Source organism: Oryctolagus cuniculus, chromosome 3 (assembly GCF_051225735.1).
Source record: "Oryctolagus cuniculus isolate XC-2025 breed Fujian yellow rabbit chromosome 3, ASM5122573v1, whole genome shotgun sequence".
Taxonomy (NCBI): domain Eukaryota; kingdom Metazoa; phylum Chordata; class Mammalia; order Lagomorpha; family Leporidae; genus Oryctolagus; species Oryctolagus cuniculus.
In genome coordinates, this window is record NC_142869.1 from 78724482 (window position 1) to 78740475 (window position 15994).

Below are 15994 nucleotides of genomic sequence, written 5' to 3' on the forward strand. Positions count from 1 at the left end.
AAGTAGAGGCCGGCTCTGTGGCTCACTTGGCTAATCCTCCGCCTGCAGCACTGGCACCCTGGGTGCTAGTCCCGGTTGAGGTGACGGGTACTAGTCCTGATTGCTCCTTTTCCAGTCCAGCTCTGGCCCAGGAGGGCAGTGGAGGATGGCCCAAGTGCTTGGGTCCCTGCACCCGCATGTGAGACCGGGAGGAAGCACCCGGCTCCTGGCTTCGAATCGGGGCAGCGTCGGCTGTAGCGACAATAGGGGAGTGAACCAATGGAAGGAAGACCTTTATCTCTGTCTCTCTCTCTCTCACTGTCTATAACTTTCTCTCTGTCTCTCTCACTGTCTAACTCTGGCTGGCAAAAAAAAAAAAAATCTTAGTAAAAATGGAAGGTGTTTTGAAAGTTGGGTTCAAATAATATTATGTGTTTTCATGGGTATCTGGAAAGGAAGAGTGGTATATATGGACATATGAGGGCCACTTGCCTGCGTTTCTGTTCTATTCTTTGTCTCTGCCCCTTGTAAGCAGAGAACAGTTGCTAAGGGCAATCAGAGTCAGCACCAAGGATAGTTCCACACACATTCAGCACCTGGGAGAGAACTCTCCTCTAGCAAGCTCAGCAGCAGTTAGCTAACAGAATGACAGAATGATCTACTTACAAAGAAGAAGGAAAGAAAAAAAAAAAAAAAAAAAAAAACTTGTGCATTGGAGAAATGTATCTTTTTATATGCCAAGAGAGGCAACCGTACAGATTCAGGAAAGCTCAGCTACCATAAGAACCTGGGGGTTGTCACAGATTGCTTCTTTTTAAAATAAAGCTAATTAACTGGAAAATTCAACGTTCCTAGGCAATGTCTTCCGTTTGACTCATTTTCATTGCTCTGATATGATAGAGTGGGAATTGCTTAGTTTCTTGTTTTTATTTGGAACTGTTATGTTGGTGTGGGTTTTCTGAAACATAACATAAAGAAAAGTCGCTACGCTTATTTCCTTGTTATTTCTTGCAATCCACATGTTTCACCTACCTAAACTAACCCTGCTTCTTGGCACTTCTCAATTCTATCTTCTTTATTTCATTTCAGATGTAGGCTGTAGCTGAGAAAATATGAACCTGATAGACTCAAGTCACAGGAAAAGAAGGTTAGTGGGCTGCAAGAATCCCTCAAAACTGTCTCGTGCAACCGCTAGACAGGAGTCTCTGGGTCTTTATCAGCAGCGGGAAACAGACGTCTGACCGTGTTCTACTTCTGTGGATTGAAGTGGTGGCAAATTCCATTTAGAGAGGGAGGCTATTAGGTTAAAAACGGGGATAACGTAAATGCTGGGGAAAGAAGCAAGGAAAACGACTTCTAAAGCACACTTTCCTGACACAGCTTGTCACCTTGGGTTTCCTCAGTCTCCAGAGGACAGCTTGCACAGAAGTGCTGCTGTGCGTGCCCTGAGCGTCCCGCGTCGTCAGCCTCTAAGAAGCAAGAGCCAAGCGGACTGTGCTCTGCCCCCTTGGACCCGTTGCTGTCCTACACGATATTGGTTAGACATGGTGGCGGAAAGCTGAACGAAGTGACGAGTCTGCTCCTTACCAGAGTGGCACCGCAGGTCACACGAAGGCCGGCAACTCTTAGCCCCACCCACCTTTTGTTCCTTCTCTCTGGCGCCCCGCCTCGCCCATTTCAAACTCTTTTGCGTGTTTTGCACCCGTCGCTCATCCGGTCTCCGGCCTCTTTGGTGTTTCTCACAACCTCCAGCACCTGGAGACCCAGTCGCCCCCACAACCTCGCAACTCCTCGGGGGCTCAAGCCTTGAAACTGGGCATGCTCAGCGGCGCGGGCTTCCTTCAGCGCCCTGGAGGCGGGAGCTCCGCGCTGGGCAGGGCCGGGCTTGCCAAGCTCCCCACCAGCCCGGGCGCCCACCGCGACAGAGTCCAGGGCTCTGAGCCCCTCGCCGAGGCCGTGCCTGCACCTTTGAGGGAGGTTCAGCCTCAGCCTCCATTCCTTCGCTGAGGGACTGTTTTCCCACCTGTCTTTTCTTTGCAGCTAAGGATGCCTTAACCACTGCGGCGTGAGGAGCTCAGGGATGGAGCCCTGTGGCTAGTGGCCCTGGAGATCACCTTCCCAGAGTGGCTGTTTGTCACTGAGTTTTGGAGATTTCTTGGCTGGCCTCCGCTAAAGCACGCTTGAGTAATCCGAGCTGTGGCGGCGCCCAAGCTCTCAGGATAAAGGGAGCGAGTGTGTGTGTGTGTGTGTGTGTGTGTAGGGGGAGAGGGCGGAGATAGAAACGTCAACCTTCCCCCCCCCCCCCAACACACACACACACCACCACCCGGCGCCCCAGCCTCTTTTTTCTCTCTACCCTCCTGCAAATGCCGCACAAGTCTTCCCTATCCCCCCCCCCCCCCCACCGCCGCACACCCCACACCCTCAAGCCGTCCCCAGGGCTCTGGGCAACAGCCAGGTTAAGCCCATTTGCACTGGGAAATTAGCGCTGTTTGGGAGAAGAGAAACAGATCGATTGCCCTTGTGACTCCCCGCCCCCTTCCCACCCACCCCACCCCCACCGCTCCCTCCCTGCTCCCTCCCCCGCCACCTCCCCTCACCCCGCCTCCTTCCCGCTCCCCACCCCCAAACCCTCTCACCCGCGGCAGTCCGGTGCGAGGCCCCTCCGGAAGGCGAGGGGAATGGATCGGACTCTGGTGGGGAAGGCGGGTGTCTAGAAGGGGTGCTAATGGGAAGAGCTTTCTGGTTTCAAACGAGGATGCTCTGCCGCCGAGAGCCGCTCGCTCGCTGGCCTGGGCTCTAGCCGAGGAGAGATCCCGGGAGAACTCCAGAGCTCCGGGGAGCGCTCCTCGGAGCCCCGGCTCAACATGCCTGTTCGCAGGGGGCATGTGGCACCACAAAACACGTTTTTGGGGACCATCATACGGAAATTTGAAGGGCAAAGTAAGTCCATTTGTTCTCTTCTCTCTCCCTCGCTTTCCGCTTTGATAGTGCACTTGGCGTCCGCCGCCTGCGAGCTGGGGAGACGGGCAACTCCAGGCTCTGTCAAGTTGAGACTGTGAAACCGAGCCAGGAGGTTCGGGTGGCAGCAGGAGTGGTCTCCCTCTGATATTAATTTTGATTTACATTTCAGATTATGGTCTCCATTATAGGAGGCAACTGGATCCTCCTCTCCCACCGCTCCATTAACTGCCTTGCTACTTAATGTCCTACTATTCTACTATCTTAAAGGGAACGTGTGGGTATAACCTGGGTTTATATTATCGGGCTGTTTTACTGTAGACTTTTTTAAAGTCAGGAGCAGAGCGGAGAAGACACTTGGAACAAGAGAATGTGCATGGTAGTAGCGATGTAAATGGCTATGCAAACTATATTTTACCTTGGTTACATTGCAGGGTGGTGCTGTGGCAAGGATGTTTGCAGGCTGTTAGTTTATAGGAGCTAAACTTTGTGTTGAATCAATGCAAATGCAACCCAAGCAGGAAAAATTGGAAAAACAGTATCTCATCTGTGCTGGCTCCTAGTGCAAACAGCTGGTTATTCAAAGGACTATTTCTGTCCCTTCATTATAACCTTAAATTTCTCATCTAGAAATTTAAAAATTGAAATACATTAAGCAAATCCCACAAAGAACAAATGCAAAGAACTTTAATGTTCTTATATGGACTAACTACAGGGAATGAATTATTATATAAATATATTAACTTAAAATCCCACACTTGTCAGTTTACATTCGACCTTCTCCTAGGTCTATGTTAAAATACATTTATGTTGTATATTTTACAGTTGATTCAGCTCTGCATTTCATGACCTGAGGGTCTGGTACCTTGTGTTCAAATTAAAGTTGCATATACATTTAACATTCTATAAAAAGTAATAAGTCCTTTGCATTACATTTGCTACTTCCCATACAGAAACTCAAGGCTCTCCCAAAGTAAAAGTGAAAAAGTGTTAACATAATATTTACTCTGTATGTATAAATAATTTTATCTTTTGGAAAATATATGTAATGAAAGTGTGACCCTTTGCATTATTGAACTGCTAATACATGTAAAGCACTTTGAGTGTCAATGCTAGCTGTCATACACACACACACACACACACACACACTAGTTCGCCTTAGAGTGCTAGAGAAAAGCCAAATCCAAGAATAATAACTACTTTGGGAAAGTTGTATTCTAACATCCAAGGTTGAAGTGAGAAATCTGATGTTTCACTGTTTTAGCTCTGAAAATATTTACCTTACATTAAATGGCATTCTGTAAATATCAATGGGCCAGCTGCTTGTCTGAGTGTCTACTGGGACCCCTGAGAATCACAGGGCTTAACAACTAAACTTTTTTGGCAATTTTATGCTTCCATTTGAAGAGTGGTTCCTTAATACTTTCTGTTTAAACTACTCAGAGTTATTAATTCCCCATTTAAATTTTGTAGGTTTTTTGTGTTTTCTTATTTTTGGAAAGAGCAAAGACATTAGCAATTTGGGGGAAGTACCTGCAGTTTAGACCTTTTATTATGCAACAGATTTTTTCACTCGTGGAACCTTTTAAAAAGATACCTTACTATCTTCTTATTACAGATAAAAAATTTATCATTGCAAATGCCAGAGTGCAGAACTGTGCCATCATCTACTGCAATGATGGGTTCTGCGAGATGACTGGCTTCTCCAGGCCAGATGTCATGCAGAAGCCGTGCACCTGCGACTTTCTCCATGGGCCCGAGACCAAGAGGCATGATATTGCCCAAATTGCCCAGGCCTTGCTGGGGTCAGAAGAGAGGAAAGTGGAGGTCACCTACTATCACAAAAATGGTAAAGTTTATCTATTTAGGATTCCTAGTGTTTGATTCCATTGAAAAGAAATTGTGATTACTGAAAGCGCCTATGCAGAGAATCCCCATTCCATCATCTATGTATTCTTGACTTATAGTATTGTAGGATCTAAGAAGTGTAGATGCTCTCATTAATGAACTGGTAGGAATGGTTTATTTATTTATTTTTTTTGTCTTTTAGGAAGGGTATCCTGTTTGAACTCTTCAAAAGTTCAGTACCTTAATATTTTCAAAGATTAAATGGCACAAATCAGTGTTACACATTCCCCTCTATGAGGAATAATACAAAGACCAATAATTTACTGAATACATTTACATGCATTTGTTATAGAGAAATAGAGTTTTATATGCTTGAACTTGAGAATACTTCACAAAGCAGAGTCCTTTTGAGAACTGTATAAATGGATCTAAAACTATTACACTTAGAATTTCTTGGTCTTCAAATTTATTTGATAGGCAACATCCCTCATTTTTTAATCCTTTTCATACAAGATTACAAATGATATGTAGAAACTTCTAAAATTAGTAAACTAAGCCAAGGCACATCCAAATAATGAAGGCAATTCATGGATTCAAGATGTGTTTTAAAATAAGGAATGTATAAAAGGCATTATGATACTATGTAGTTATTAGTTTTCATTTTTACAGCTGCAGCAAGACTGGCAACAGAAACTTAAGGTCATACCTCAACTTCAAGGGCACACTTCCTTCTTTCAGGCTTGCTATAAGAGCTTAAATATTAGAACTACAATAGTTCATTAAGAAATATACAATCTGAACATGCATGCATTAAATAAAAATATTTGTCTATTAATTCATGTATATGAATATTCATATACATGCATTTTAGGTATATATGTTTTCAACTATGCACATTTAATGATATTTGACAATTTAGGGCTTAAAGGTAAAATGACCTGAAAATATGTCCATTATAGTTAATTTTATCAATGCTGCACCAGCATCCACTTCTTTTTATTCCATTCACAGAGATTAGTGAGACAGATGGATAGCTGTTCGGATTTTTAGAAAACTTTAAGTTTTTGTAAATGTGTAATGTGCTATAGCCTGTATCATATAATGACTCATCATTTGGTAACTTACAGAGAAAAAAATAGCAGGGAAAAGGTTTGACAACTCCTCTTATTTTCTTATATGTAAATGTTTCGTGATTGAAAATGTACAATTCTTAATTACTAGGTTTTTCTTAGCATGAACTTGCGTGGATATGTGCAGCAAAGCATTACAGGAAATACAAGTTTATATAACTTTGTATTAATCTAGAAGGAAAGAAATTATATGGTTATTTTACAACATAGAACTTATTTTTTAAAGTTCTTTCCATCTTTCCTCATTTCTCAGTCAGTAGTGATCCTATACCAGAAATGGCATAATTTTTCTATTGTCTTGAAAATATTTATTGGAGTTAGGCTCTCAGAACCCAAATGCAACTTATTTCTTCTGTATATCTGATGCCATTGATTTGGACTTTTGAATGTTTGACATTTTTTCCCATCTGAATATTTATCATAATGTTGACAGAGTCTGTATTTTGGTTCTTCAAAGCATGTTGATCCAGTTTTGGTGATTGTGTTTCCTAGGCTATTTCACATAATTTTTTAATCAACTTGTAGAATTTAAGTATAAAATTAATCTTATCTAACCAAATATACATAGTATATTTGGCATAATGTTTTCAAACAGAAGTTGCAATCTATTACACTGCAAGTAGAATGATTAGTGAAACTTGGTGAATATATGTAACATGAGTATGTAAAAATTTTCTCAAAACTCTTTAAAACAGCAATTTCATATAGAAGCAAAAACTTGTTTATAAAATTTTCTGTAGTGAAGAGATAAGCTCATTGTGACTAATATAAATCTACCTGTGTGACTTGCTTTGTTTTATAAATTAAAATTCCTGTTTTCAGACAAGGAATCTTTATTTGGAAGCTTATTTGAATATAGAAATATTAACTATGGGTGACAATATTGTTTTTTATTGATTTAGTTGTCAGATTTGACTCTGTAAAGACTTTAGTATCTTTAAAATTAGTGACAAACTGCCTATTTAGCTTTCATTGATATGAGAAAAATGAGATGATGGGCCAATATTATAACAAAAATAATCAATTTGAATGACCCTTTCTTAGATTGTGAAGACTCAGTCATATTCATTTACTTTGAATATAATTTACTTGTGTTTTTGTTGATAGTTGATAGAGTGTAACTGTAAAGTCATAGTTTATGAAGTTCAAATACTCTGATAGTCTTGCCTCATAGAGATCTGACATCACTCTACATCTGTAAAATCAGAAAAGGGAAAAGATCAGCAAACTTTCATTGGTTTTTTCTCAAAGTTACCTTAATTACTTATTTTTGAGGTCACTGACTTTTGAGAGTTTCTTGGTTTCTTAATTATAGAAAGAAGATGCTCCCCTTACTTATTCTTTATTTAGAGTTGCACAAGAATATGAATGATGTCATAAGCGAAATGAACAAATTATCAAAAAGTTGAGATGTTTTCTTTTTGTTACTTGAGAAGCAAAAATATAAGCAAGGCATTATTTCCTAAAGCTGTTTTCAAAAGTGGCCCAAGGGCTTTATAAGCAGTTGCAATCCGTGATCTGTGCAATGAATTCACATTGATGCAGTACAAGGCAAGCTGCATGATCATCATTGTGAAGCAACATTGCCTACCATGCTCCTTTGTGTGATTATGCAAGGTACAATTGGACTTGTTGTTTACCAGAATATCAATTTTTAAAAACCTAGTTATTTGCAGTAGGAATATTTGACATCCTTTCCTTTGAGAATTCTATTTTACAGTTTAAGTCATTATTGCATAAATCATCTTTGGCAGCTGTGAAATATTGCTTGAGGTGATAAAGCTGTAAATCTTTTGACATAAAACTCTAATTATACAAAACTATGATTATGCCAGGGCTTATATAAGGATAGCATGTATTTTAATAGCATAATATATTCATTTGAAAGCATCTTTATACCAATAGAGATTGAGAAATAGCAAGCACTTCATTTGTTAACTGGATCATAGGTTGTAGATGATGGGAATAGAAAGGAAATAGGAAAACATCATTTAGTTGGTTATCCCTTAATTTATTCTCATTTGGCTTGTGGTGTATTGTGGAGTAGAGCTGTCTAATTAAGTGTTAAACCCCTTCACATACACATACATATGTGATTTTGACCCTAAAATATCAAGCAACTTTAAACTTTGGAAAATCAAAGTAAATTTTTCCAGAGGAACGAAAGGTCTTTATTAAGTAGGAAAGCAGGACTTAAAATGCATTATTTTTACAGATCAGAACATTCCTGTCTTTGCCATTCTGCTTTCATTGTTACCAAATCAGGAAGGAATACTTCTATTTCCCCTATTTTTATGCTGCTTTTAAAGAACTGAACAATGAGATGTGGCTGAAGTAAGTCCTTACCTGGTCTGGACAGTGATCAGTACCAAGTTCCAGAGGTAATATTAGATTCAATCAACATAGAAAGAAATCTTGATTGAACAACATTGAATTTACTATCTCTGAGAATCATGAGGCAAAACCTTCTAGAGTGCTGTGCTTTTCTAAGAGGAGTGAACATGCCCATTGAGTGTCAATTCTTCCTAAGGTAAAGCATTTGGAACTAGAAGAAAACAGCAGGAGGAGACATGAGGGAGGGCCCACCTGACCTCTGCTTACCGGACATTTGTTTTAAGGGTGACTAATGTTCATTTATATCTTCCAAACCCCAGATGCTCTCCTGAAATTGTTTTTAGAGAAAAAATATTTTAACTAGTGAAGAAACTTTTATAGAGCGTCTATAAAATTTAAGGTTAATAATCACTCTTCCAATATCCAGATCTAAAAGAAACTTGTTTGTATCTATCACTTCCTACCTTTTGTCATAACAATAAATTATTAATGAAATAATAGAATCTAATGAAAATTTCAGCAGTACAAATACATATTGTCATAGCTTTATATAACTTAAATGGCATGTAAAATATTCAGTTCTCTTAATTCTTGGATTGTGTAGTAGTGATACAGATGGTAGTGTTTTTATTTTAACAAGAATAGAAATATATTTTGTGTGTGTGAAAATCAAGCAATAAGGAAGGAAGATTTCCATGGAGTATCTTGCGAGAATTTGTTTTGGTGTTCCTTTTAACTTTCTGTTATACGTTCCCATGTTTCTTTGCAATAAGATATTGTAGCAACCCTAATCCTAAAATACATTTTCTTTCATATATCTAAACTTCACAACATCTTGTGGACTCTGGGTATTACATGGAATTCAAATTTAATCAACTGTATTTGATGATAAAATAAACACTTTCAAGAAACTTTCCTCCCCACAATTGAAAACTTTCAATTCAGTATGGTCTCAAGTGAAATTAAAATGTCCCACAAGCTGTAGATGAGCTCTGTTCAGCAGTTCCTTTTCAACACCCACCAACATCATAGCTCTCAAAAGCTCTGGGGCTAAAAAGAAGCCATGTTGCCTGCCAGCTTGAGAGAAAACTGCTCAGTTATTTTTATACCCAATGGGTTTGAGAACAGGGTCAGTTTAGGGCTGACAGCTAGGAAAGGTTTAGTGGAAAGAACTGGTTTGCCATGGCTTCCAAGGGATTTTGTCTAGTTGAGTTTTTTTTTTTTTATTTTTGTTGTTGTTGTTTGCTATAAATAGTTACTGAATCAATTGCTGGCAGCCAACCTGCTAGGAGAGTCCTGGGATAGTTCAGCCACAGGGCAGTAGCAGTTGGCATGTGTTTTGAGGCAGCATCATTCAACTGCCCATGTGAACTAGAAACCTTAGGATCTTTTACTGCTTTTCTCTCTCCTCCTCTCTAAAGCCAGTTGGTCACCAAATTCTTAGAGTCTTTATATGTGAAATATTTCAGTATGCTACTCCTACTCATCCATCCATTGCCAAGTGCTCTGATTAAAGACTGCTGTATTCTTCTTTTGAAGTATTGAAGTCTCCAGTTTTCCTCCTCCTTTAATCCATTCTTCACAATGCCATCAGAGGGCTATTTCTGAAACATGAATCACTTACAGTGATGACTTTTTAGAGCCTAGAATCATTGTAAATGAATTTCATGTATTAAATAATAACTACAACAAACCCATAAAATATGAACTCTTATTATCCATATTTTATGAAGACAACACTGAGACTCAGAGAGGCATGCATGATGGAACCTAAGCCTGTAACAAACTTGCCTTACTGTGGCTCAATGCACCTATGTCATATCTTCACATTAAGGACTTATTTTAACTTGTTCAAGCTCTCAGAATTAAATGCCAGACTCTCCTGTATGATGTTTGGTGACTTTCAGAATCAAGTTTACTTGGGTTTCTAAATAGGTTAGGTCAAGAGAAACCAAGCTTGGATTTCTAACTCAGAGAGTAGCTAGGGGTACTGGACCAAATTTACTTCCTTGGTGCCTTATTTTCTCTTTATGATATATATTTATAGAACAACTATATTGTTTGTCTGACTGAATGTGTCCTATGTAATAAAGGACACAACATTGTTTCTGGCTCATAATGTGTTCAATATTTATCAATTAGTTGAAAATACTGTCAATTTCATTCCTCCTACAAATTGTATGTCCCTATGATACTTGAGTGTTCAGAGTTCCTAAAAAGTGCACTTGTATGCACCTAATGCTTCTGAAATGTCCTTTATCTACAATAAGTAGATCAAAGTCTGAATGGATTGCCTTTCTCCTAGCTTCTCACTCTACTGAAGCCATCATCATTTTTCCAAAGAGCAAAAACTCGATGTTTCTCCTAATGCCTTTACTGATTCCTCCTTTGTGCTCCTTTAACACTCAATTCTCAATTCTAGTGTAGCATCTATACTGAGCTACATATTATTGTTGTTAATATTATTTTCTGAACTCATTCTGAGAAATACCAAGTCATTAATTTCTGAATTCTGAATGTGTGGAAGAGTAGCTTGTACTAGCCAGTATTCAAAAGAATGAAGGGAGCGTAAGAAATGGTATAATGGATTTCTAGAAAGAAGAAATAGACTTAATCAGGTGATCTAGGAAAAAGTGAACTATGTGGAAAACATGATATTTTGATATATTTTGTTTTATTAAGAACACTTCTAAAGTACTCAAGAACAATTTTCACATTTTTAAATTTAAGAACCATATTTTTATTAATAATCTAAGATATTAAATCATCATTAGAACCTGTAACTATACAAATAGCCAGGAAGTACTTAGGGAAGAATGAGACAGAAGCTATTAACCAGGAATTAACTGGTTAACTATGTGTCCCACGTTTGCCACTACAATAATGACTTACTAATGTTTCCAATAATCTCTATTAGCCAAACCTAGCTCTCTCCTGTTCCTTTCCATATTGACTTCATTGCTGTGTTTCTTGTAGCTACTCCTCTGATTAGATAAGTCACATAGTATTGAAATTTTATATCTAGTATCATATCTTATCCCTTGGTATTTTCTTGAAAATTCTTGATCAACAATGATTGATCTAGGGTTATGCAATAATAATGGTATAAAATCTAAAATAAAGTTAGTTTGTTTACTTACTTATTATTATCAAAATCAAGCTAATGTTTTCTCTATCTTTTTGTGCTGCCTGCATTTAGCAACAATACTGAACTATCAAGAAGTATCAGAATTGAGCATAATCACCATAGTGAGCAATTAAAAGCATCAAATTTCATTTGACACAGTTGGGTTATGGGAAAACAGAGTACTGGCTCTGTTGTTATGACCCAATATGTCACACTATCTTCCTCCTCTTATATTTAAATTAAATTCACTACAGAAAAACAATACACATTATTTGACAATACTAATTGTGACTTAGGTAGTGCCCTGTGTCCTTTCCCTAGTTCAAATAGATCAACTTGTTCTTTTTGAGATTCTCATTGTTTGGTGGAGTTTCTCTTATCATAGTTTAACCCAGAAAATGAGTACAACTGCCTTGGGTGGCGATTGATGTGTAAGAATTAGAAGGTGGGGGGCTGATGCTGTGGCTTAGTAAGTTAATTCTCCACCTACTGTGCCAGCATCACATATGGGCACCAGCTCTGGTCCCAGATGCTCCTCTTCTGATCCAGCTCTCTGCTGTGGCATGGGAAGGTAGTAGAAGGTGACCCAAGGGCTTGGGTCTCTGTGCCTGTGTGGGAGGCCTGGAAGAAGCTCCTGGCTCCTGGCTTTGGATCCACTCAGCTCCAGCCATTGCTGCCATTTGGGGAGTGAACCACTGGATGGAAGACTTTCTCTGTCTCTCTCTCTCACTGTCTTTAACTCTACTTCTCAGATAAATAAATAATTTTTTTTAAAAAAAAGAAAGAATTATAAGGTGAAGTGAGAGAGCATTTCGTGTAATCTCTGCCCTTAGTTGGCTTAGTTTATAAAATGACTTTAAATAGAATGTGCCAGGAAAAGCACACAAGGTTTCCTGGGCTACTCCAGTTTTGGTTACCTTCCAAAATGATCAATCAGAAGACATTTTTAGAGGGGGTGGACTCTGACTACTGTGGAATTTTTTGTTGCCTTTTCCTATTTTTTTCTTAATTCCCTTAGAATCATTGTAACTGTTTTATTTGTTTTGCTTTGTTTGTTTACTTTGATTGTATATTCATTCTTTTTTTTTAAAGATTTATTTTATTTATTTGAGAGAAAGAGTTACAGAGAGAGGTAGAAACAGAGAGGTCTTCCATCTGCTGGTTCACTCCATAAATGGCAGCAATGTTTGGAACTGAGCCTTTCCAAAGTCAGGAGCCAGGAGCCTCTTCTGGGTCTCCCATATGGGTGCAGGGGCCCAAGGACTTGAACCATCTTCTACTGCTTTCCCAATTCATAGCACAGAGCTGGATCAGAAGGGGAGCAGCAGTGACTAGAACTGGCACCCATATGGGTTGCTGGCACTTCAGGCCAGGGCTTTAACCTGCTGCACCACAGCACTGGCCCCAAACATTCATTCTTGCATGTTGTTTGAAATACTGGCTTTGATAAACATTTGCAAAAATTCAGGACAACTTAAAATTCTTGTTGCATCTCAGGCTATACTCCGAAAATTCTTTTTTTTTAAGATTTTATTTATTTATTTGATAGCTAGAGTTACAGACAGTGAGAAGGAGAGACAGAGAGAAAGGTTTTCCTTCTATTGGTTCATTCCCCAAATGGCTGTAATGGCCAGAGCTGTGCTGATCCGAAGCCAGGAGCCAGGTTCTTCTTCCAGGTCTCCCATGTGGGTGCAGGGGCCCAAGCACTTGGGCTATATTCTATTGCTTTCCCAGGCCACAGCAGAGAGCTGGATTGGAAGAGGACCAGCCGGGACCAGAACCAGCGCCCATATGGGATGCCAGCGCCTCAGGTGGAGGATTAACCTACTGCGCCATGGCGCCAGCCCCCAGAAAACTCTTTTTAATTCTATGAGTTTCAGTCAAATCTGTATTAGTGAGTTAACATGACCATAAGGACAAAGGTCAGTGTATAAAATTAGTGATAGTTTATAACCAATTTTTCAAAGTACACTTGAAAAATAGAATCTAGGGCAATCTAAAAAAAGATTTATATATATATATGAAATTATTTGTATTAAGCAATATCACATATTGAAATCATGATCTTAAAGCACTTGCATATACTAATTAAGATTATAATCATTTGACAAAAATTATTCTTACAGCTATGCAACATCATATGTTGTCTGAATAATTTTTAAACAGGTTCCCATTTTTATCTTAGTTAAATTAGTTACATCTCTGCTGGTTTTGCCAAGAAATCTAATATGCACTATGTAATATTATTAGTTGGTTTTAGCTGTACATTTGGTCAGTTATTTATTTATGCAGTAGATACATTCTCCACATTTTAATTCCTGTGGTCATAATCTATGGTCCATAGCCTCTACTCAATATAGATATTCTCCCAAAGGACTCAGGTTAATTGACTTCCCATTCTGTGACTGGCTCTTTATAGAAATTACTTTTTCTTATTTTCATGACAACTTTGGGAGTAGACTATCGCTCCCCCTCTTCGTGGAGGAACGACACTAAACCCTGCGCTGTTCTTTTGTCTGCTCGGCCCTTCCCGGGTTTGCTGCTGGTCCTTCCCGGGTTGGCTGCCGACCCATCCACCTCCTTGGAGGGGCGGTTCCCCCTGCCACTTTCCCCACTTCCGCGGAGGAGCGGCACACCACCGGCCAGCTCTCTTGGGGGCTGCTCAGGTGTTCCTTCAGATGTTCCCCTTAGATGTTCCTGGTGCATGTTGTCTCTCTCCTCCTTTATAGTCCTCTTCCACCAATCCATGATCTGCTGCCCACACGCCAAGCACACTGCTCTCCTCCAATCAGGAGCAGGATCAGCCAAATTGGCGAGAGGCAGCTGCATAGAAGTTTACTCCTCCCCAGCGCCATATTGTGGGAGAGCAGATGCATAGAATAAGTCTTAATTCCAGTAACTTAGTCTAGTCTCAGTTGCTCCCCACAGTAGACATTACCTCTTTTTTTGGATTAGTTAATTTGAACTTCACAGAAATTAAGTAAAATATTAATGATCACAGGAACAAGTATAGGTGAGGCTTAAAATCTGGGTTTGTCTTTGCATGCAAACTCCACTATATTGCCTCTATCTGTTACCCTTCTGAAATCTTACCCTGCTGATCCTGTAGGTCCTAACTGTAGTTCTTAGCTTTAGATTCTACTGCTTATCCAAAGTGTAGACCTGATTAATTTAAGTCACATTAGAGGACAAATGAAATAAAGCTTACCATAGATGTCTTGGATTTTAAGAAGAACTTTATCAGTCAAATAGAAGAATGTTAGGTTTTAGTAAAGTGGGAGTAAATATTAAGTGCCTATATTCTTTGTATAATAATTAATGGTATTCCCTCTTACTCTTAAAATTGTCAATATTTTGGACTATGAATTATATATGATCAACTTAGATTTGGCTGGCATTTTTAGTTAAAAGCCCCTTGACTAGTATTTGTCTAATCCTTATCTAGGAAGCAAAAAAGAAAATCCATAGAATAGTGTGATGATTCACTAGCATGAAACATTGTAGTGTCTTTTTCTTCTCACCTTCCTGCAACAAAATTTTATTTACTGGCAAGATTTTGTGATTTGACAAAATTGACAGCTAGTATTTAAAAGGGAGATCAAAATTTTACTCATGTGAAGAGGCTCTGGTTTATTTTAAATACCTCTGATTTTCTTCTCAGACTGAGTGTCAGTCTCAGTTCCTCTTCCATGACCTAGTTTGTGTCTCTGAGAGACTCCCAGAAGCTGTCATCCGCAAGGCTCCTCCTCCTTGTTCAGTGGGCTCCTTCTTCCTGGGATAACTTTCACGTCCCTTTCCTGTACCCTTCACCAACATGTCTCCAATTTTATGCAAACTTCTATACAGCTTCAATCTCATCATTTTTTAAAAACATCTTCTCTAAATCAACAGGCAGCCTTTTCCACATTTCTTAGTATTTTTTCCTTGTCTCTATTAGAACACTTACGAAATTATGTTGTAGTAATTTGTTCTTATGTCTATCTCTTCTACTCAGTGTTGAGTATTTTGAAGGGACTTATTAAGGTACTTATTAAAAAATAAAGAAAAAGTCAGGGGAGCAAAAATAGATTTAAAGTAACACAGGAATATGCCTATTTATGGTTAAAAATGTATGGTGTCATTGATTTAGTATTCTTTAAACATCTTGTAACACTCATTTTTCTAAGTATGAGACATAAAAACTGAAAATTAAATGTTATTTATTAGCTGAGAAACAGTTATGCACTGCTATATACTTTATATGTTATAAAGCTATTTATTATAATATTAATACCTATATCTTTTCCTTAAAAGATGTAATGAATGATCATCCTTCTTAGTTAGCCTGGAAAGAGAATGGTGAATGGTGAAGACATCCATATGGCTCTCTAATTCCTACCCATCAATTGACTCTGATGGATAACAAAAGGAATAGTGCATCTACACTTTATAATACCATCTTATGCAAGTTTCAAGCTATATTAGTCCTCCTAGGGTATCCTTAATTAAATACGTGTGATAAAATACTTATAATAACTTGCAGTTATTCTGATGTCTTTTTATGCTATTGCTCTCCACACACTGGAGTCACCTCACATTTACAGTAGCTTCCGAAGTTAATCTTTTTTCCCAAACC

General features: G+C 38.8%; 1 protein-coding gene across 3 annotated transcripts in view; it reads left to right on the plus strand.

Annotated features, from left to right (window-relative positions):
* The first annotated feature begins 2578 nt into the window (after nt 1-2578).
* KCNH7 (potassium voltage-gated channel subfamily H member 7) overlaps nt 2579-15994 on the plus strand; it is a 512838-nt gene continuing 499422 nt past the window's right edge. For all 3 annotated transcript variants that reach the window (XM_051848592.3, XM_051848593.3, XM_002712225.6), the window contains exons 1-2: nt 2579-2922; nt 4559-4789. In XM_051848592.3, the coding sequence (XP_051704552.2) occupies nt 2847-2922; nt 4559-4789 (307 nt within the window). In that variant the 5' untranslated portion in view covers nt 2579-2846. The remainder of the gene's footprint in view (nt 2923-4558; nt 4790-15994) is intronic.